A 24,141-nucleotide genomic window follows, 5' to 3' on the forward strand; every position below is an offset into this window, starting at 1 on the left:
AAGCAGAACGTTGTCAAAACGGTGCTGTTACGGTGCCACGTTTTATTGCCCATGAACCATGAACCCGGCACTGTTGCCGAAACGAGCTCTTCAGCCAACAGACCTGTACTGATACCATTTGAGCTGGCCCTGATTTACACCCAAGACTTGTCTTCATCATTTCACAGGAGGAAAAGAAAAAACATTTGACCTTTGCTTACCTTTGCCTATCAAGGAAAACAAAGACTCAATTGTACCAAAACTTGCACATGCATTTAGGTATATGAGCACTTACCTCAGTAGTCTTCAGGGGCAACACAATTATCAACTAGGATTCTCTTTTAGGTGCAGAGCTTTGCTTTCAGGGGTATTTGTGTGGCTGTTTGTGTAAAAACACTGTAATAAACTAAGAACACCAGTAAACATAAAATGGCAACATTCTGGTTCAAATGCAATGAACTAGTTTATTATTATTTTTTAACACTACACCCAACAGTTTTTCACCACTCGCAGATGTCACCAGAACGACTCAAATACAAAAAATAACCTAAGAACAATATACTGAACAATATACTACACAAACCAGCTAATACTGATTGCTTTAAAAATTACCCCTGCTAAAGTCAGTAGTAGCCAAATCTCACTGCAGTAAATGTGCCTTTATATCACTAAGTATTAATGTAACAAAATCTGAATGCATAGTGAAAAACATGAAAATGTTGAAAACTAAAGATTTATCTTTTTTTCCCCTCCCCACCCCCATTGTATGAGTCTCCAAAGCAACATCCAAAAAAGCAAACAATCATTTCATATCAGCTGGCCACTTGACCACCCAGGTCAAAACTGGGACTGAGCTAAACTCTAATACGCACTTTCCAAAGCAAACTACGTCCTTGAGAGATGATGCTGAAGGATGCCCCTCACCACAGGCTCTGGCCACCCTCGATGACCAGATTATGGCCTGTCATGTAATCCGAGGCTTCGGAGGCCAAATAGACGACAGCAGCCTGGAGGTCTGTGGCCTGGGCCAGCCTCCCTGCCGGGATGTCCACCAGCCAGCGCCGCACCAGCGGCCGCAGCTCCTTGGAGCGGATCAGCGGCGTGTCCACGATGCCCCTGCAACCAGCACACGTGCCAAGAGGTTAGGGCAGGTTCTCCCCTGGGAAAGGCAGAACTTACGGGTGTTTGAGGTGTTAATTGGGAAGGAAAACTGTGGAAAAGCACAAAGCAGAGGCATGAGGCAGACCTGTTCTGCCTCTACTGAAAGTTGTGATATGAACTTGGGTAGCATTTCTTTCCTATTGCTTTCACTGCTGCCAAGCAGGCTTAGGGGGTTCCTTTAAAGTGAGCACACACACACTGTGCTCACAGATGAACACAGAACCCCCTTACTTTTAGGTTATTTGTAATAATTTAATTTTATTTTGATTTCTTTTTTTTAATATAAAAGAAGCATTGCATTGGAACCAAAAACTTTTTGAACTAGGTCTGTGTTGTCCTTCTACAGATTTCTCTTCTCAGTGCTTTGCAGCATAATGTCACACAGTGTGTTTGTGTACAGCCCAGAAACTGAAAACGGCCCAATTTCACATATGTCACAAAATAGGGGAAAAAAAAGCCAGCACCCTTAGAGGCACCAGACCTTTTCCACACAAAAAAAAGAGAAGTGAAGACAAGCACAGCATGCCCAATGAGGTTCCCCTAAAACCAATACCCAAACAGACCACAACATATTTTCCCACCTCATCTTTTCCATTAACGAGTGACTACACCATTTATTAAAACTCTGCTGTGTTCATTTTCTTCAGGTGCCCTAAAAATGAGTGATGCTCTGGAAAGCACAACACAGGGTGAACATTTGGCTGGCTTTTGTGACTTTAACTGCAACTGATTTGTCATACTCCTCCTTAACAACATATTTGTATTTTGCAAAATGTATAATTTTTTCAGCCCCTGAACAAATATATTTACATAACTGTGTCTAACGAGAAATTACATTTAACTTCTCAGAAATGACAATAACTAAAACCTGAACTGCCAATTCCACTTCATTAGTGCGGTAGAAATGCATTCCAAATGTTAATAAAAATTCCAACATGCTGATAAATTAGCGCTTCTAAGGAGCATGTGACACCTTGGTTAACATATTCAACCTCAATTATATTTCTCTTCAGCACCCTGTTATCTGGAACCTTTGCTGGCAATCAGAGGTGCTGTTTTTCAGCGGCCAATTTTCTAGATAATGTAGCTTATCAACACTGTGGGTAAACTTGCCAATGAAATCAGGCTGCACTGAACCACACACACGCTAATTGCATCTCTTTTTTATGCATATTTACAGACTGTCACTTCAAAGAAATCAGTGGCCCATTGAGGCAGCCAGTTAGCTGGAAGAATTGCCTCTTGCAAATGAAAATTAGCAAACAAGCTAGTGATAAATATGAAATGAACAAAGTATAAAAATACCCGTTTTGTTCTGAAACTTCATTGGCATCCCAATTTGTACTTCCAAGGAAACAATTTTTTGAGACACACTGGATTCTGGGTATGAGATTCACCTTTTGTTTTAAATGAAGGCTGAAATCTGTTATTTACTCTGTTACGAAGTGGAACTAACTCAGACTTTGCCCCAAACATTTCTGTTTCCACTAATCAGGCAGGATTCATACATCGGCTTTCATTTTTTAGTGTAATTGTCAATAACACCAGAGCAGTTCAGAAACACTGAGCAATGCAGCTCACTTAAGCTCTGGCAACGTAATAAAATCAAACACATTCCAGCATAGGATTGCAGATGATTTACTTATTTCCCCTCTGCACAGCCCCTCACTCTCCCCCCTCGTTCTCCCAAACTCCTCAAGAACTGGCTTTATTCAGAAACATACATGCTCTGAGCAGCAGACGTGACACATACTGGACTCCTTTCCCCCCCGTGCCTCTCACAGTGCTTACAAATCCATCAGCATAATCATTCTGGCTTTACACTATCAGAGTTGACAGTGAGATCCATATGATTTTATAATTTTTTTTAAAAAATGTACATATATGTTGTAACCCCAAGGGAACGTGGATTAGAGAGTAAGACACACAGTCCTCCAGCACAACAGATTTTGCTAAAGAGAGGGCTTTTTTCAATCTGTTTGGAAAAATGATCTTTAATCTGATCATGGCAACTAAGAAATCACAGTGCTGGGCCTCTCACTGGGCCTTTCTTTAGGTTCCCTTCAAGTAGCAAAAATGTAGATGTGTAAGAAAACTTCAGTACAAATCTTTGTTACAGAAATGAGGAAAAAAATACAGCGCAAAACTTAAGAAGTTGCAAACACACATACTGATGGCACTATAAATATTAGGCATGTCATTGATACTACACATCTTCTGGGAAAGCTTTGGTGCCAAGTTGGGCAATTTAATGTTGTCGAACCCTTTTAGGCAGATTTTAGTTGGCTCCCAACCAGTTCCAGCAAAGACAACTGCCAATGCATTAATTCCCTACCTCATCTCATATGCAGTGCTGAGCCTATCAGTACTTTCTGTTGCATGTCAATGTAATATCAAACTGCTGGTTCCTTAATGTTAGACGTGAGCATCAATATTTCATTATTGATACACAGGACAATTGAGACATTAGGAAGGAGAAAAAAAAAACACACCACAAAAAAACAATCACCTGAAACATTTTCATTTTGAGAGACACATTAGGAAAAATATCACTTACCAGATACTTAACTGGAATTGTTACGTGCGCTCAATCCCCAAATGAGAGGAAAAAAAAAAGATTCCATCTGTATGTAACTTGATTTCTTTCAGATGAGTTATTAATTTGAATGAGTTAAGTACACTCCACTTAATCAGGAAGTGTTTAATCAAGAGATCCACTTAATTGGGACATCTCCCAAGGAATTAGATTTAAGTCCAAAGATACTTACCAGCAACGACTGCTGCTTAATAGGGATGGTAATGCTGCTTAATTGGGACGCCTTCAGGTGATGCTGGGGTTCTCCTTCTCTTGCCAGCTCTGCCTCTCCTTACCCCATGGTGGGATACACCCAAAACCTGCCATGATCCTACCCTACCTGCTTTCTGGCTCCTCATACCCACCTAAAACCCTGGTATAGCACCATCTGGCTGTCCCTGCACTGTCCTGGGAGAGTAAGACAGGCCTGCAGGGAACAATGTCTCTGCCCATCACACCACAAACTCATATCCCTGCAGCAGGGAACATGGTTCATCTCCTGAGATTGCTGAATTTCAGGGGGTCCCTGGCAAGCTGGCCTGGCTGTGGGTTGAACTGAAGATGAACTTGGCAGCTGCCCATCCTGGAGGTCATCACATGATGGCATTTTGTGCCTTGCAAATCAAGCAGGGAGACACAATTAGCCCCAAAAATGGACAATGATTCAGTGCAATGGCTGTGACAATGAAGAATTCTAATGTTGGATGTGCCAAAAACCAGAGGCTCTCAAAAGCCCCCTGCTCCATCACACCCAACAAACTTTACACATATGGGGGACAGAAAATGTGTTGGCCACTAGTCAGCACTCTGTCAAGTGCTATTTACACCAAGGTCTCCTCTGCAGCCTGAACCCCTCATCCCATTTGGGAAGACTCCAGCATCCTTTCAATTTTGTATGGCATCAGTTGTGCAGCAACCTGTGAGGCAGCTGCCCTAGGTGGTGGCAGAAGAGCTGAGCAGTTTCCATGATATATGGAGACACTTGCTGCCACCTGGAGCAATAGGCATAGTCAGCCAGAGCACCCAGGAAGCCTCAGCCACCTTCTCCTCATGGATATGAGTCTTGTGTGACCAGCAAGAGAACTATAGATATTCAATTTTATCAATGTAATAAATTATCCTAAGGAGTCTACAGCAACATTTTATGCATTTATAACATTTACACATTGCTCTGCATAAGTTTTATGCACTAATTAAGAAATTAAGTTGATAAAATGTGACCAGATAGGAAGAGGAGAAAAAGGCCAAAGGTTTGCATGGTAAAATATTGTTTAAGTCCAGACTGGAGTGTTTGGAGCTATAGCCAGAGAAATTCTGAGAGTTCCTTAAAGCATTAACACAATTGTGATTGGGAAGGGCAAAGGACTTAAGGGCACATTTAAATGTTTTACTTATCCAGAGATCATTCTTGGGTACCACTATGTCCCATATCTACCTCTGTACTCCTTACATTCTTCAAAATCCCCTCCTGTGGGGGATGGCATGCATGCTCAGAAAGACATGCATTTAGGACATTTTCTAACCTTACAAAATATCCTGACAGCATTGAACGATGCACTGTTGCCTTGAGGGTACAGCCCAGCTTTGGGAATTAAGCTCAAGTAGGTTGAAGATGCCCCTGTGCCTCAGTGAGTCACATCAAGAGACATGACAATGAGACTGGTGGGATCCACAGTTCTAAAAATGAGTCCAAATCTGCACTGAAATGCAAGCTCACATCTCATACAGGCAGGAGGGTAAACATGAATATTTATTCCCAAAAGAATATGTGGCTTTTACTTCTAGGGAGGATGGATCTGAGCTATATGAACCATTGTAGGCTCCTTCATCTGAACCACCACCCAGAGCTGCCCAGGTGGACCAGGCAGGAGGGGCTCAGCCCCTTTTGGCCATTCCTCCTCAAAGAAATCCTCCCCTTCCTGTTGCAGGATTTTGAGCTTGGAGCTAGAGTTAAGACAGGTCAGGATGATCAAAATACAACCCTATTTGGGCTTGAAAGGGACAAAAGGATGAATGTATTTTTTCCTCCATGCTATGAACAACTGAGTCCAGAAACATGACTTCTTCAAACATGATTCCAACTTACATAAAGAGTTTTTAATATTTGGTGGATAATTTTTAAATTTATGTAAACAACATTGAAATGGTTAATTCCTTGCCTAAGATCCTCCTCATCTGTGATCACTGTGAATGTGGCACTGCTACCTCGCCTCCAATGGTAAAGATTACCTCTGTGCTCTCAGACACAGCTCCCTCCAGGTCCTGTTAAGCTTCCCTAATTCTCTCCATCTCCCCCAGCACCCGAAAGCCAGCGCAAGTTCACAGGCACTGGTTGTGGGATCACTATTGCAGAGCCAATAGCACTGGCACGGGGAAAATCCCATTACCAAGTTAGATGTTGTTTAAAAAATTCTGTGGATCACATCAAGCAGTGGCTGGAGTCACTGGGATAATTAGTAATAAATAATCATAAGGAAGACAGCACAAGGACGTGGGGAGCAGAGCGACAGTAACAACAGAGCCACTTGCCATTGAGCTCTGTGATTTTTATTTTTTTTTACTCCACTTGTGGATTAAAATATGTAATTTGTTTTTCTTAATTTGATGCACATTATATCTTCATTATTACAATTTAACTCCTGGGTTAAAATCCTGCCCTTCTCACTTACTCTGATTGACTTCAATGGTCTAAGGAATTTGACCGCTTCCAATTAACGCTGCCCACTTGGGTTTCTGCTCAGCACTATCATGCACTGTTAATTGTTTAATAAAATGACTGTGTTGGGCATGTGTGTGGGAAAGAGGGAGAGAAAAAGAGTATGCAGCAAGAAAACTTTTCTTTGTGAATAAATACCATAAAATAAAACATACAGCTTTAAGCCTGTGAAAATAAGGGAAATGTAATTTGTAATAAATATATATCTATTTATAAAATTACACCTGGCCTCCTGTGATTGTCAGAGCTGAACAGTATCTCAATTACATCAGTACAATGGGGCTTTCAAAGTGCCTATATATTTGTCTCAAGTAAAAAGGGGAAAGAGGTATTGTCTGTTAAGTGTCAAAAGCCTTTTCTTTAACCACAGTAGGCTTGGACAGACTAAGAAAATATTTCATCTGGAAGAGAAATGCTAAAAACTACCCTTCACATTATTGGAAAACCTATTATCAAATGCTAAAACCTCTTCTTAAATCCTTGAGTATACACAGCAACAGAGCAGGCTGGGTTGTAAGTTTTTAAACCTTTGTTAAGGAAAAGACAACATAAAAAGGGATGCAATCCACCTGCTAATTAGAAACTTTATTTACCGGGATACTGTTCGTTTAAGCTTCTTAGAACATTTCATTCTCTTTGTACTTTCCAAACGAGACTACGTGTTACTTACGGGGAAATGCAGTTGACTCTTACTCCTCTGTCAATCCACTCGGTTCCCAGTGTCTGTGTTAATTTGACAACCCCGGCTTTGGAGGCGTTGTACGCCAGCTGCTTCTGGGGGTGCGGGACTGGAGGGGATGCAGAAACAGAACATCTTTTATTCTCCACTAGCTGAGGTAGCTTAGACACTACATAGACAATTCCCTGTATTGAGATGAACTTCTGGCCATTTTCCCCGATGCTAGGCAGGGAGTAACAAGAATTCAGCCACCCACAGCACAAAAATCTGAATCTGTGTCTTGTCATCTAACCTTTTTGCCTCAGCAGGTGGGCTAGTGGGCAGAAAAATATAGAAATAAAGACATTTAAAAGGTTCTGCATTTGGGCAAAGCCAAACCCAATGTTTTAAACACACATACACAATATCTGACTAATCCCTAGAAAGATAATCATATATACACGAGCATATTCATATATTATACATATATGTATGTTTATATGCAAAATATCTGTAAACTGTAATATTAATAAAATGTAACATGCCATAATTATTAAATCACATTATATGATACAATATGATATCTTATAATATGATATAACTTATATTGTATTATATTAGTGCATAATATATTTTATAGAACATATTATATTATATTATTATATATAGCTTCCTGGAACAAATTCTTCTCCTTAATTTTTAAATTTTTCATAGTCTGAAGCAAACACATCATATTATCTAACCAGTGTTTGTGTGGATGTGAGCACAGGTGTGCCCCAAAAATTCAGAACACCCACCACTTTCAAAATCTGAAGCTTTTGAAAATGTTTCAGCTATGTCACATGTCAGTCAGAGAGGGAAAATGATCAGCTTGTTAATTACAGTGTTCGAGCTTGTTAGTGCTGTGTGCTCAGGAGGCTCTGCCCCTCCACCAGCTCTCACACTTGCAGTATTCCCAGGAAAGCTACTTAAGGACAAATCCCCAGTGGATGTTAAGTGCTTTAAACCCCTGAGAGGCAAACCCAGCCAGACCAGCTGTTGGGATTTACACTCCCTAAGTGTCTCTTCTTGGACTTTTCTGGCTGCCTTCACGACTTCATTAAGCAAACCGAGTGCGAAGCACTGGTCTGTAATTAGCCTCGTGTCGGTACCAAGTGTTGCTGAGTTCCTGACTCTCTCATGGAGGGAGCATGGGGAAAATCAGTGCTGAATATCAGGAATCACAAAGGCAATTGTAGCCTGCAGGGTTAGGAATGCAGGTGAAGCATGGTGTCTGTATAAGGCAGAGCCTGAAAATCCCATGGCACATTGATAGCAGCACTTTGGTGGCACTGGGAGGTGGCATTAAACTGGTCTAATTCATGAAGCTGAGGTGGTGCATCAGTTCTAGATCACCCCAGCACATCCACTGTTCCTTCTGTTGACTGAAACCATTGGGTTTGAGCATATCAATACAATGAGTGAAGATACTAACATACTGACTTATCCAAACTCTGAAAGAACAAAATAGTCCTGACACAAATTACTAAGCATGTGAACAAGGAGCTTTGCCTCGAGCACAGATGTTTGAGAACAGATTTAAAGCACATATATGATGGGAGCAACAATCAGTACTTCTTTTTCTCTATGTGTGCTGGAGGTTTGCTCAAAATTCAGAGGCCTTTTGCTAGCTGCAAAGAGCAGTTCATTCCATGCCCTCTGCCAGCATTTCTTCTGTGCTCATTTTTTGTTCAAGATGAAATAATTCACATTTTGGCTGGCAGAACTGCTTTGCCCTCTGCTTGTGCCTGTCGCCCCCAGACACAGCGCGCCACGCGGGCTCTCCAAGAGATGGAGGATGGAATTTCTTGATTAATTGCCTCACATCAGCTCCAAGTTACATGCAACTTCGGTAGTTAACCTTGGAACCTCCCAAAAGCAGTTCTTTGCTAAACTTCCCAAACATGTCTGTTTGTGATAAATCACTGGGAGTTTGCTACAAGGAGGAGAGCTTTGGCACCAGCTCTGCACATCCAGCACTCCTGGGTGAGAACAGCAAGTTCCCACAAGGTATCCCAGTCAGCTGTCTGACTTGGGGAGGAGTCCTCAGATGGGATATTCAAGAGTCCTTCCATATAAATGCTTTTGTCTTCACAAGAATATCTAAGGAAGGTAATTCGGAAGGTGAAATTTCCCATCCAGAGACACTTGGTCCCTCTCAAAGGGAAGAGCTCAAGAGGAAGCCAACCAGGCTTGTGAAGCTTTGGCTTTCTGCAGCTGAGCACCCCACACCACCTCCTCCTCCCTTACCTGAGGTGGTGTCTTATAGACAGAAGAGCAAACCTGCAACCTTCTAAACTCATATAAAATGGGGCTAGAACTTGAGAATAAAGTTCTGCCTCTGGCAGTGCCACCAAAACCATCTGAATTTGTAAGGCTTCTGCGAAGTGAGGACATTGACTCCTGTTCCAGATGAGAAGACGGGAGGAGAGCAGATACACACACTGAGGGCATCAGCCACAGTGCATTTTAAACACCACGTAATGCTAATGAGAGGTGCACACAGAGAGAGAAGACTGGACCACTCCCCACTAGAGATATTCCCTGTAAAGTTTCCAGATCCAAGTTCCACCGGTGCAGTCGCGGCGCTGCAGCAGCCAGGGCTGAGCTGCTGAAGCCACGTCTGCAATAACTCCAGTGAAACACCAGAATCAAAATGCACACATGCAAAATGTCTGCAGCTCCTCTTCAATTAATTACAACTGACTCTGAGCAGTGTATCTGAAAAAATCACAAACAAAACCCTTCCTATCCTGCTAAGAGGCTCCTTATTTTTCCTGTATCTCTGAGGAAGGACTCAACCTACAAAAAAAAAAAAAAAATAAATTTAAAAAATCCCCTAACTATTTCTAGAAACATTTCATACTATGCCAGTTGGCCAACATACTTAAATAACCAACCAACCAACATATTTATTTAACATTCAGCAGATGGACATGATATGAACATCGTGGTTTTCAGTTGTAGTTTTATAACTACTAGATTTTTTCAATGCCAAGATTCAAACAGGTTCAGAAGGTAAATGCATCTCTTCTCCTCTCAACTTCTGGCCCAGCACACATTAACTTTCAATGACATTTAAACACATCTTGCAATGACCCTTCCAGGCTGCTCTCAGGGTTGATTCCAAAGCTTGTTCTTCCTCCAGGAACAATACTGCCCTCAAATGTGATCCTTATGTGGGTCTCAGTGGGCTTGGTGTGCCAGATTTCTAGAAACATTTCATACTATGCCAGTTGGCCAACATACTTAAATAACCAACCAACCAACATATTTATTTAACATTCAGCAGATGGACATGATATGAACATCGTGGTTTTCAGTTGTAGTTTTATAACTACTAGATTTTTTCAATGCCAAGATTCAAACAGGTTCAGAAGGTAAATGCATCTCTTCTCCTCTCAACTTCTGGCCCAGCACACATTAACTTTCAATGACATTTAAACACATCTTGCAATGACCCTTCCAGGCTGCTCTCAGGGTTGATTCCAAAGCTTGTTCTTCCTCCAGGAACAATACTGCCCTCAAATGTGATCCTTATGTGGGTCTCAGTGGGCTTGGTGTGCCAGCCAAGGAGGTGCAGCCCCAAGTTGGGGCTGGGCTGGATGCTATGGTGTAACAACAACACAAGGGCCTGATGGAAAATCTGGGAAATGCCTCTCTTTAAGCAGTGCTGAGCACCTCTGGGCTGCAAGAGAGGCCAGGAACAGTGTGCCAAACCAGCAGCCCCCCCCAGTAATTATTATTTTTTTTTAAACATTGGTATGGATGGTGACAGCTCCAGCCCAGCCCAGAGCCCCACAGAGCATGGAATTAGGGGGCATTTGAAATTTAAAGCTCTACATTCTTTTCTAAACTTTTTTTCTTTGGGAGATCTTGTAACTCTACAAAGCTGGGGCAGAGTGATAGTGCCTGTGTTTTAGCAGGAGTAAAACAGCTGGTAAAGACACTTGGAAAAAAATATTAACAACAACATTATAAATGCATTTTTGAAGAAACATTTAAAGTTATTGTGCAATAAACTGAGCAGAATGTCACAGAATGTCAAACTGGGCACAGTAAAAATAAATGTTATTCCCAAGGAAAATAAAAGGACTGCATATTTATGTAACATTCAGCAGATGGACATGATATTAATACAGGGGTTTTCAGTTGTGCTTTTATAGCTACTAGATTTTCTTGCCTAACTTGGCAACCCAAGGCACTATTTGATTTTTGGATTTGGACAATACTGCAACAGATGTCCAGACCAATAAAATAAATTCCTAAAGGGCTATGCTTAATTTGTGTAATTGATCAATTTTTGTTACACGGGCCTCAGCTCACCAGCATGTAACTGCCTTCCAGATTAGCTCAGCAGTAGGGATTTCATTCCATATGTTCCAATGGTTTATTGGCTCTTTTGACAACACTGCTGATTCAGCAGGGTTGGTGCAGACACCTGTTGGCAAGGATAATGAAATAAAACCTTGGGTACCGGGGCAAAAACTGGTGAAAAAGCTTCAGGGTGGCTTCTAAACATCACGGGGGCACAGCTCGTGCACTCAAACACATTTTCCTGAAAGAAATGGGGAGTGCACCAGCATCTCTCCCCACACCATCCCTGAATTGGAGTCAGAGAAGGCGATTCCACCTCCTCCTTGAAAAGTAATAAGTGCTCTAAAACATCAAGGACACATAAATGTTGAAAAATGATATCAATAAAATTTTTGTAGTACATTTCCTCTAGTACAAAATGTCAGTGATTTACTCCTTCCCAATACAGGTTTAATTGATTCAAATAGCATTGGTAGTAATTAAAATATGGATTCTGAAGCACAACTGTTAGCTCTCATCACTCACCTATTAAACTTGCCATAGATGCTGTGTTAATTATCTTCCCATATCCTTGATTCAGCATAATGCGGCCTGCAGCCTGTGACAGAAATTAAAGGAAAGACCAGTGACCCTTTTTGTGACTGTGCTAATAATGACATGATAATAAATTAAGTCTTCACTTTTCAGAAGAGTTTATGTGCTAACACGTTGGGGTTTTTTTAAAATTTTTTTTAAGCACTTGATATAAAAACTTGGTATAAAAATGGCTGATGCAGGAAAAATGCTGTTGCCATTTCAGACCTGCTTTGCTGTTGGCCATGGTTTTGTCAAATAACTAATGTGGGAAATGGCCCCCCAAAACTTTCTGGTTTGCAGGATGTGTCAAATAATCAGCCTCCAAAAAATCTGGCGGTTCTTAAATATGTGGGTTTAGGCAGCCAGAAAGTACCAGCTGCTTTGGAAAATATTGACCCAAAATCTGTAATTGCTGTAAAGCAAATTTTCCCCACAACTCTGTCCAAACCAGTACAAATTCTATGCTGATAATTATTACTAAAACGTTACCAAATCTTGGTAAATGTTTAAAAAAATCATGACCCATTTGCAAAACAGACCAGTCCAGCACTTCGAACTTACTTGGCAACACAAAAATAATCCTCGTAAATTCACATTAAAAGTTTTGTCCCATTCCTCCAGGGAAGTGTCTTCGCTGGCAGAGTTCAGGTTGATTCCCGCGTTGTTGCAGGCGATGTGAACTGTGCCCCAGCGAGCCACGACTGCAGCCACCATCCTCTGCACATCCTCGGGTTTGCTTACATCTGCTGCCAGGGCAATGCTTTTAATCCCTGGGATAAAGGAAGAGCCATGGATCAGTTCAGGAATTCAGCAAGAATCTATTTTATGCTTATTTGTTAATGCATATACACACACATGCATGGATGATGTGTATGGCACCTTCATTCGCTGCTCCACAAATTGCAGCAAAAAGTGTGTTTGTTCCTGTAATATTTGTTAGCGTCAAGTTGCTAACGGGTGCGGGGTTTGCTTGTTGGAGACAAACAGAAGCCCGAAGGCTGAGAGGAGCCTGGCACTGCAGCAGGACGAAGCTTTGAACACTGCACCATCTTCTGTCCAAAGCCTCAACTGCAGCTTCGCCCCCGCCAGCAGTTCCACAGGGAGCTTCTAGCACTCGGGGCTGGATGGGAACAGCTCAGGAACAAGATCGAGCAAAGGACTCCTTCAGTTGCTCAAACAGAGTCGGCTTTCATGTCAGTTCTTCCCAAGATGCTGCAAAAATCATACGGATTTGTCCAAAACGTGGATGAACCACCGCGTGCAGGCAGCTGGGAGCCTTCAAGTAAAGCAAACCAGTTTTAGATGGGAGCTAACTGGGAATACCTGCAGGTTTCCAGGTAGGGTAGTCACAGTGCCTGGCTTTATTTATCACACTACCAGAATAATGCAAACATCCAGAAGTTGAGAGATTGAATGTATTCAAAACATTCTAAAGTTGTACTTTTTTTTTTTTTTCCTGGAAAAATCCAGGCAGTGACTTTTGCACCAAAGCTGATACAAGAACAACTTCATTTCATTTACTAGGAAAATCACCTTTAAATACCCTTATTATTAAACAAAGTAAGCAGCCTACGAGGCACCCGATGCTCATGGGATTATACCCATCCCAAAAGCCAACCAAGGCTACTCAGGAAGGGCTGTGGGGAAATGGTTCTCTACCAATAGGAGGGGCAGCTGCTGGAGTTGGACCATAGATCAGCAGACTGCCAGCAACCAGTGCACAGGTAGGATGTTACAGCTACTCAACCAAGACTTTTTTTACTTGCATTTAAATGGAAAAATTATTCGCTATAAAAAAATTTCAAGGAAGCCTTAAGCCTATCCCAGGAGAACAGGAGAAGGCTCTCTCCTAAATGTAGATCTGTGATGGAGACTTCCATGAAAACAAGGCAAAACACAAGAAAACGTTTTGAAGAAAATGACAGGAAAAGGGGGTTTGGGATGGAAAGCTCCTCTTGAGCTCCAGTGCTTCCTGGAGCCTGCTGGAGAGTCAGCCCCAAGGTGATGCTGGTCTGGGATGCTCCCCATGTTGGGACATGGAAGCTGATGTCCCTTCTGGCCTTCAGCCACACCATGGCCCCTTGCTCTCCACAGCAGAAAAAAGGGAAGACCCGTAATACACCACCTACAAAAATGAATGCACATTCTGCCACAAAACAAGCCTCTTATTTTATTGCAGGCTTTCTACTGAAATACACTGAAAGAATATGAACAGCCAGACAGCCCCTGGTGCTCCTCCTAATTGTTATCAAGACATGTAAAGTGCAGGGAGCTGCTGCAATCTTTCTTATTCAATCTACAGGAGAAAATGGGTACAAGTGTGTTACTAATGGTAACAGAATGAGGCTCTTCACCTGCCCTCCAACTCTCACCCCATTTATGGCTTCATCTTATACAGCAGTTCATAAAAACAAGACAAAAGGTGCCACATGTGAGTGTCTAGCAAACAAGCAGTGAAGACACACTCACTTCAAACCAGAGTCCCACACTTGACTTTAATCAATTCAGCTGGTATCCCTGTGCTCTGAGAGAGGGGAAAAAACCATTCTGCTTCTCTGCTGTCCCCCCCCCCCAACATCTCTTAAAAATAAACTGTGAAAAAATAACTTAAAACGTGCACTCCTAACCAAATGTAAGAAACTCAAGACATAAGCATGCTGCTACATGCATCTCTGCAGTCCTCAGTTTGGTTTTGTGATGCTCATGGAGACAGTTTTGGGATGAGAGGAGCAGGAGAGGAGCCCAATGCTGGAGAAGCATTGATGTGCTGAACCTGCTTGATGTGCCCTTCTGCAGGGGACATGGACATAGCCCCCCTGCCACGGAGCTTCATCTCTGGTGTCTCCATAGAAATGGGAGTAGCACGTTGCATAAAGAAAAGAAGATCAGAAGTGACATTGTGGGGAAGGCATTTGCATAGTTTACAGTGAAAATGCACATTTAAAAAATCCCATCAGACTAATTCTTCCCACAAGGTAGAGGCAGTAATTCCCCCTGAAGACAGAGGGGTGTGTAGTAGAAGGTAACCCTCAGGATTTTTTGGTTATGTTTCATCATTTTTGGTTCTTCTGTCAGGATCCATTAGCAACTGTTGAAAGAAGTATCCATGCAGGATCTAAAACTAAAGAACCCTGTAGCCAAGGGAGATACACCCGAGCTGTCTAACAAAGCTAAAACTGAGATCACAGAGATTCTGATGTTTAAAACTCATCATTAAATGATGGCACCATCCCAAAGACAGTTAAAGGGCTCCTTGGTGTAAGAAGCAAAGTGGGTTTAAGAAAGCAAAGCAAAATGTTTTGAAAAGTACCTATATGGGAATAACTTTGGGCACTCCATTTCCAACTTCCAGTTAGAGATCTGCAGCCAAAAAGAGGGGGCAGGAGGGGGGAATCACAGCTCTTTTGTGTTTATTATACCAAGAAAAATATGTATTAATACTATGAATGCTTCAATTTACTCATGTGAATATCTTGAGAATAAAGCTAGCTGACCCTTTATGTCAAAATTTATTTCCAGAGTATGTTACTTCTTTGAAGCCAAAATGTTTCATGGAAACATTGATTTCAACAAAAGTTTTCAAGGAAAATCTTCTGAGGTCCAGGCTAGACTCTCTCCTTACCTCAGGAGAGAAAGAGATTGAAAACCTGACCTTTCCAGATCCTTTCCAAAAACGGACATTTGGATATAATTCCCTTTCAGAAAAGCATTACAAAGTTTGGGGTTTGTTCCAACAAGGAAAGATAATAAATTTGAAACCTCAAAAACCATCCCGAGGTGGAATAGCTGTGCCCTGACCAGCTGCACCGGTCAAATTGATAGAGAATATTTGACCTCGAAGGATAAAGATGTGTAAAGACTGAGAAGCATGATTTTCTTCACCTTAGACTGCAATAATATTTGCTATGCCTCATGACCTCTCCAACTGCATTTTGTAACACTCATCCATGTCTCCTCTGGGCTTGCAGCCCACTGGTGAAGGAGCAGAGATCTAGGTCAGCCAGTGAAGGCTGGATGATCAAACTACTACTGAAAATGCCCTGGAGAAAAGTTAGGTTATTTTTCAGCTAGGCTGCTGGCATCCCAACTTTCATGGCACTCTCAAGGAGCCCATTTCTATCTGAATAGCTCTGCTTGGTATGCAGTATCTCCCTGGGAAAAAACGTCCAAAAGGCAAGTTAACTTGTAGGGCACAGCTACTTTGTGCCAAGACCATATGGCTTCAGTGCATAAGAAAATGAAAAGCTTCAGGGAAGGAGGGACTGGATGACTTGAGAATTCATAATAGGAGATGGACACTTTCTGTTCTTGGTCATTGTTTGGGATCAGATGAGCAATCAAAGCTTTAGGCAGTACACTGGTACTCAGTGTGAAGAGCCTTCTGCTTATTAGAGCCAGGATCATACAGGCCAGGACTTTTTAAGGGTTGTCTGCAGAGGCTCAGCATAGCACCAAAACCATCCCTTACCCCTTTCTGAGGAAGCTGATTGGGGTTGGGAGATACAAACACATCTGTGGGGGCTGGTTTTGCTGGAGAATATGGTTCCAAATGGTCTAGTCTCTTTCTGAAGCAAGAGTGAAAACAAATACTAGTGACTGTATCCAAATGGGAATGTGAAAATTTCCCAGGTAAACTCCTTCTTTAGAGGCAACGAAGAAATGGACTTTGAAGAAGGCTCAATTGTAATCTCACAAAAGGACTTATAAAATGAGTAACACTTCCTTTCTTTTCTCATTAAAATTATATTTCCAGTTTTCTTTTACCCTTTTACAATTGTAGTGTAGCTTGGCTCCAGGGGGAAACTCAATTTTAGTTACATTTTCTTTTCCACTGTTAATACAGAAGTTGCTTGTAGAGGCTTTCACCTCTTATTTGGGATTATATGTTTTAGTGTTTTGTGCATGCTTGAAAGAACTATAGCTGAGGGTTTAAAAAATTACTTTTCTTCAGTTTGAGGCCACAAAGAGAGATTTAAGGCTGACAAAAGCTCTACCTTGGCTTGGTGTTTTGGTGCACTGTCCAGACACTAAGTATGGAAGAGCTGCCAGGGAGTGGGTATGTGCTAACAAGTTCATAGGCCATGTCTGTCTTCTGTCCTTGGTGAAGCCTGAGGTGCCTTGGCTGCAGACAACGTGATATCAATGACTGCTGAGACAATGCTGACACCCAGCCTGGGAAGGAGGAACTTTGTCACCATGCCATGCACTCACTGTTTAAAAATCCTCTCTTCTAACTATTCCTTAAAGGGGCTGGGTGAAAGAGAATGGCACCTGGGAGAAAGGGTCAGGTGTGAACCAGGAAAGCAGCACGTTACAACTCATCACGGGGCCGTGTCCAGCAGGACCTGCAGGTCAGCCCCGTGCTTACCTTTGAGGCTGAGCTCACACACCACAGCTTCTGCCTTCGCAAGGACCAGGTCCACCACAGCAACTTTAGCCCCAGCCTCCCCCAGCGCGTGCGCGAAGGCCCTGCCGATGCCCTGCCCCGCGCCCGTCACCAGGGCCGCCTTCCCATCCAAGCGCAGACGGTCCAGGATGCGGCGCCGGTTACAACCCCAGAAGACGTCGTCCCTCAGCACTTCCCTCTGAAACAAAAACACACACGTTGCACAATAAGGCACCAAGGTCAGTAAGTGCCATCTCTGAAGGACTCTGTCTGTGAGAACAAGGTGACAGAAAGAACAGGGATCCGTGTCTTCTTGGCCCATTGTTTAACACAAAAGGTGTGACTCATCCATGCTAAAAAGCACCCTTATTCCTGCAGAAATTAGTCTCAAGAGGAGTCCTGAGGTGCAAGGCAATGGAGCAGAAGGGCTGTGCTTTGGGGAGAGGCACTGACCACCCCACTTACAGGAGAGTAGGGTATGGGATTTCCTGGCTCAGCTTCCCAGAGGAGACAGGTCAAGTACAACGTCTTAGAAGAGGACAGATTAAGATACTTCACGCCCAAGGCTCAATCCTGCCCTTGGGCTCAACTGGCTTCAGGAAGGCAGAGAGGCTAAGAACAGGTTCCCAAAGGCAGGATTTGGCTGAAGTGGAGTGCAATCAAAATATCTTTACAAGGCTGGTGCACAAATAAAGATATCAGCCAATAATTTAAACCAAGCTGTCATCTGATCAGCTGCCATACAGCATTTCCCCCTGACTGGAATCAAAATGGAAAATACAAGATGTTTAAAATACTGAGTTTGAAATGCCAGGAACTACCAGTGCATGTAGCCTTGTGAGCACTTGAACTGCAAAACTATCAGGATATTTGGGTCTGGATTTCCTGAATTAGACCCTTATGATTCCCAATGGGAATTTCATTACAGCTGGATGATGTCCACTGCATGAAATGGAGAAAGACAAAAGCAATATCTTTTCCACAGTACAAGCAAAACCTAAGGCCATGCAAATATTCAGCTCAGAAACTATAGGAAGGCATCATGTGCTGCCTTTGGGCCAAAACAAACAAACAAACAAAAAAACCAAACCAACACAACAACAACAAAAAAGAGCTACTTCAAGAATCCTGCATGGGTTCATTCTGGCTGGGCCCCTGCTCCATCTGCTCACACTCCCCTGCATGGGAAGGACTGGAGACACCAGGGATAGGCACCTGCTGAGCACTGCCAGCCACTCCGGGGATTTATGACAGCACCTGCATGGCTGATTCAAAAGATTTTGCAAGGAATCAGCATTTTAAAGTGTTAGTGTAACCCTGGATTCACAAGCCCAACACATGCCAAGCCCTAAGCAGGTAAGTCCAAGCTACACAGCACCACGGCACCACAGCACGTGAGTCTGGGCTCTCATCACCAAACCCCTGGAAATTATCTTGCCTTTGTCCTCAGCAGAGTCAAATTTTTCCCAGAATGGCTCAGAGAGAGGAAATACATACCTTGGATTCAATCACTGCATCTGGAGGTGCAGGGCTTCTTCGAATGATGCTCAGTCCACTCTGCACAGGTAAAATTACCTGCAAATGCAACACACACACAGTTCCCAACTGCTCGATACCGGCCTTCCCACCACTCAGATTCCACTGATAGAAGGGACAGACCTTCCTTCCTTAGGTGTCCTACTCCTATTCTTTAGTTCAAATCCCTTCCAACACAAACATGTCAGGCATTTGTGTTTGCTCACATTCCTCTTCCAAACTCACAGCTTCCACAAACGCCAGGAAAATAAATGCAATTTTGTCTCTTCATCTTCTAAATCAGTGCCAGCTGCTGGGGTTGCTGGGTTTCCACTCTCTGGCTAATGCTGTCACAAGGATATGTCAAGCTTCCTCCTGGAGCTCAGCAAACCACAATAGCAACGCTTTGGTGTCCTTCAGCATTTGTTGGAACATCTGTCTTGCATAGAAGAATGTCAGGGGGTTTTGCCACCTACCTTCTCTGATACTGTTATCACACTTCAGTGAAAGCTGCATTCAGTCTAGGAGGTTCAACACCAACAATAAACTGTTAGAACATTAGATATGGAAACAACATGCTAGTGACACACAGTGCATGGTTAACAGTGAGATTTAGGGCATGGAAAATTGTGAATTTTTCCTGCTTCTATGAAGAAAAGCTGTTATTCCTGATACAGCAGCTAATAGTTGTGATGATGACAGAACAAATACAGAATCACAGGAGGCACCTCTAGAGTCTGTCTGACCTATGGATAGACCTCATGCCTGTGAGGTTCACACCAAAACCCTGTGGGCATGTGCCTCATACCCCTGTGGCATGCAGAGCTATGGCAGGAGTTAGTGTGGGGGCAGGTGCCTGGAGGGAGGTGGCAGACCCTGCCTGGTCTACCATGGCACCAACCCTGGAGGGTATGTACCTAAGTTTGCCTCTAAAACCACAGCATATTTTTTTATGCATCCTATTACTTTTTTTTTAATATCCTGCTGGAGTAAGACTTGGTTGACTCCTGTTGTGCTGGAGATGCCCTCCAGCCTCCAGAGCCTTTAAACAGGGTGGTGGTTCTGAGGCTGTAGTGTAGAGCTGATTATTCACTCTTAAGTGCTCCACTTTTATCTTGCCTTTAACACTCTGCATGATGTAGACAGAGAATAGGGACCATTTCTGAATATAGAAACTCATACATAGAGCTCAAGTGAGGTGAATTATAATCAAATTTTGAGTTCGTTTTAGGTCCTCTGGATAATGGCACCAACAAAAGAAACATTTTGAAGAGTGCTTTTCAAAATCCATAGACATGGTACCATGGGCACCTTCATCAATTGCATTGCACTAACCTGTTCAACACGAGGATCTGAATTAATCACTGCATTTAATTTTCTGACAGCTAGTACATTTTCATCCAATATGTTCTCCAGGTAGACTTGTCCTTTCATGAGTGTATTCTCTACACAGACCACTCCATCCATTCTCAGCAAGTGGTTATCCATGACAAAGCTGTAGTAGTTAAAAGCATTCCTTTGATCAGCATCAATAAAGACTATATCAAAGTGCTCATCCTCAGCATGTAATGCCTGGAAAAAAATTGTGTTGGAGAAAACACTAATTATTTACCTGAAAACTGAAAATCTTGCCATTAAAATGCCTTTATGTAAAATCCAAATCAGAGGGAACCCTGTTTTTTTAAATTAACATTTCTAGAATTCTGGAGATCTTGGGAGTTTTCCATGCTTTGCAAATAATTCTTCAGCAACACTGATGCCCAAATCTCTGCCCTCTCTGAGAAAATCAGGGTATAAAAGAGGATGGTTCGTCCCTGCTTCTGGTGTTGAGAGTCACAGCAGAAACTTCTGCCTATCTAGAGTCAAAGCAAATTGATCCTTCAGGGTCAGGGAGAGGAATGGCATCAAACCCTGAAGCTGAGGTGCTGCAATAAGTTGCCTTTTCTCACTATCAACAACTTGAAGAGTGGCAATTATATCAGCCTAGGAAAAAGAGGCATAAGGCTGATCCTGGGAATTGCGAAGTAGTGAATATCACTTCTGTAGCAGGAAAATGGTTGAAATCCCAATTAATAATAGAATTATAAAGCACATAAAAGAACAGGTCATGATAGAGATAAAGCAGCCCAGCTCCTATGAAGGAAAATGATGTTTCTTTAATCTAAAAAAATGCTTTGGAGGGCTCAGCAACAGAGAGGATAAAAGAGAACTGGCTGCTATCATCTAATTGGATTTTCAGAAATGTGGCACACCTTCCCTCCAAGCAGGCTGCTGATGATAATGTATAAAAGTGTTGATGGATGACCAGATGGGAGCCTTTACAGCCTTCTCCTGTGGCAGTTAATGCACTCGCTGCCCAAGAGGCTGCGATGGAATATTTCAGATTCCATCTGGGACTGTTTAACTGCATCTGTGTGCATTGCAATGAAACAACGGCTCATCCACCTATCTCGGCAAGCAAAATGCTTTCAAGTCTTGGCATTTTGAGTGAAAAGAGAAACAATTATGTTTTCCAGAACTCACTGTTTCTACCACATCTTTTAACAGTACTTCTTGCGTCCAGATTTCCCTTTTGTGTTTGGAGACATTGTGCACAATGAGTGATGAGCAATCCCCTGAGATGTACCAGGGGAAGCATCAATAACAAATGGCAACAGAATGTGAAAAAACTAATTTGCTTTTGGGAAGGAGGTTGATGGCTCCCAAACAGAGATTTCAGGAGTAGGGAGTGTGTCATTCAGATGAAGAACTAGCAGGAAGATGAACACTGGAACTCTGAATTACTCTATTGTGCAAACTAGTGTCCTTGTGAGCTTGTTAGTGGTTAAGAAATTAAGCCTGCCTGAAAGCCTGGATACTCACACTCAATTGCAGATGCTTGATAGCACAGAAACTCTGCCAAAAGCATTAATGAGCCCACATTTTAGGACACCTTTTGATACTGTACTACAACAAAAGGAGACCTTAAGGCCAAATATATTCTGTTTTATAATAAACCTAGCAGAATCTGGGGACATCTGGTTTCCTGGGATTCATCTTTTCATTTCATGACCATTTAGAAAATTTTGCCCTGGTTCCCTCTTGAACAATACTGGGGGAAAACAGCTGGAACATTTTTGCTACTGTGGAAGAATATCTGATATCAGGTTGCCACTCTGCCAGTCTGTCCTATGCAGATACTTCAGGAAGGGTCAGAGAATGAAAGCTAGGAGGAGGAGTCCATCAGAGAGAGAGATTAGAGGTCTCATTCCCCAGAGAGAAGAGCCAAAGCCAAATCCGAGCAATTATCATGACTTATCACTCCTTTCCGACTTGTAACCTTCCCGGATGGAGGAGGTGGGGGGCAGACATTCAGAAGCAGATGTGGCCATCTCTGAACATATGTTACTACTGCTCCCTAGTATGGCTCCCTAATGAAAAAGAATCTCACTTTAATGCATTGACTTCATTAGGTCCATATGGAGTTGTGTAGATCTTTGGATATTAGCTGGACTTCTCATTTCAGCCCTCTGATTGTACTGCCTACCTGCTGACAGCTTATCTCCTTATCTGTCTTCTGATACATATTAACCACCTTTTAACTTCCCAGCTTTCATCCCAGGAGGGTGTCTGTGTTGGCTGTACCCAGCACATGCTTATCTTGCCCTTGCACTGCCAGGGTGTCCAAGGCCACTGCTTAGAAGGCACTTCTTTTCCACCATCAAGTCCTGAAAGTCCAGCCATGAAGGTCACTTGGCCACCTTTCATTTCTTCTAGATACTTAGGGCTAGACACCTGTATGGAAATGCCTGAATCACTGCCTTGGAGTTTGTACTGGGACTCAGCCACCATTTGAGCTTCTTGTTTCCACAGCAGTTAGCTGGAAACCACTCTAGGCCTAAAAGAGGAGTCCACAACATTCCCTGAACCAGCTTTGCCTCTAGAGCAGCCTCTACACAAGAGGATAAGAGGAATGGGAAAGTGCTCTGTTTCCTGGAACTTTCTTGGCCAGCAGAGCACAGGTCACTCAGACAGGCAGTCATGGTGGCCAGGCTACCACACTGAAGAGGATTTCCTCAGTGCCAGCACCCACTGTTGAACCAAGACAGACTAGGCCAGGCCCTGCCTGGGACCTCACACCACGCTGGAGATGCCTTTGTCTTTTGCTGAAGATGGGTAGAGCCCAAATGCCTCCAACTGTGAGGAAAGCTGAGATCCAGAAGGAAATAATCTGTCTGCAAAATATCATCCTGTATGTTTACAGTGCAATCCCTGCTCCTTGCTACAGAGGCATCATAGATGGTAACAGATGGCAGCAAGAAGTGTCTTAATTCAGAGCAAACTTGGCTAAAATTAATGGTTTTGCTTACAGTGAGTCATTAACTTCCTTTTGGATTCAAAAATTTAAAAAAAAACCACAAACTTTTAGCACAGGATCACATGGAGAAGATGCACCAAAATCAAGAACAAGAAAGGGCACAGCAGAGCTGCTGAGGGATACAGCAAAAATCAGGGAGAGGACATCCCAAATGAAAACATGAATGAATCTTCTGTCAAAGCTCAGAGAAAACCTGATTGGAGTCCTGATCAGAGACAACACTCTCTCATAAGGCACATACAAACTCAATCAGAAAAAAAATGACTGTCCAGTTCCTTTGATACAGATCATACAGTCAGCATCTTTGTAATAAAGATGTACTCAAAACTTATTACCTTCCCTATGCCTTGTTCTTGACCTAAATGTAATAGCAATCCATCCTTTGGGTCCACAGAATACAAGAAAAAGTGCAGCTTCCTTTTAAAACACCATTAGAATATTTTACTGCATGTGGACATACACTCTTGTTACTCCTAAATGCTAGTCTATTGAGTACAGTTTATATTCACCAGCAAAGCTAAATCTCTAGGGAAGCTAGAGAGGGAATGCAATTTCTAGTAATAACTGCTCACAACAGTGAATACTATCCACTTATCCCCACAATTTCCAGCTATTTTGGACTCCTTTCTGAATTAACCTTTCATATCAAAAGGAGCAATTCTGCACACTAGAGACTCCGACACAATTTCATGCATAATTTATTCACTCAGTTCAACATTAAACGCAGAGTCCTTGACTTTGTCAAGGTGGATTCTGTTGGCAGACTTCACAAGCAGCAAAACAGGAGAAATGAGATCTGCAGCTCAACCTCTTCACCCTTTCTGTCTGGTAAAAGGAGGGAAAAAAAGAAAAAAGAAACCCC

General features: G+C 42.6%; 1 protein-coding gene across 1 annotated transcript in view; it reads right to left on the reverse strand.

The window, feature by feature from the left end:
- Window positions 1-899: 899 nt before the first annotated feature.
- The window catches only part of LOC104388117, a 35,277-nt gene continuing 12,035 nt past the window's right edge, over window positions 900-24,141 (reverse strand). The window contains exons 5-11 of the mRNA XM_009996940.1: window positions 20,258-20,494; window positions 18,905-18,982; window positions 17,390-17,606; window positions 12,583-12,791; window positions 11,971-12,043; window positions 7,102-7,219; window positions 900-1,095 (exon numbers count right to left, since the gene is read on the reverse strand). Coding sequence (XP_009995242.1) covers window positions 900-1,095; window positions 7,102-7,219; window positions 11,971-12,043; window positions 12,583-12,791; window positions 17,390-17,606; window positions 18,905-18,982; window positions 20,258-20,494 — 1,128 coding nt within the window. The remainder of the gene's footprint in view (window positions 1,096-7,101; window positions 7,220-11,970; window positions 12,044-12,582; window positions 12,792-17,389; window positions 17,607-18,904; window positions 18,983-20,257; window positions 20,495-24,141) is intronic.

This window comes from Chaetura pelagica, unplaced genomic scaffold, assembly GCF_000747805.2.
Source record: "Chaetura pelagica isolate M959 unplaced genomic scaffold, ChaPel_1.0 scaffold24, whole genome shotgun sequence".
NCBI classification, from domain to species: Eukaryota; Metazoa; Chordata; class Aves; order Apodiformes; family Apodidae; genus Chaetura; species Chaetura pelagica.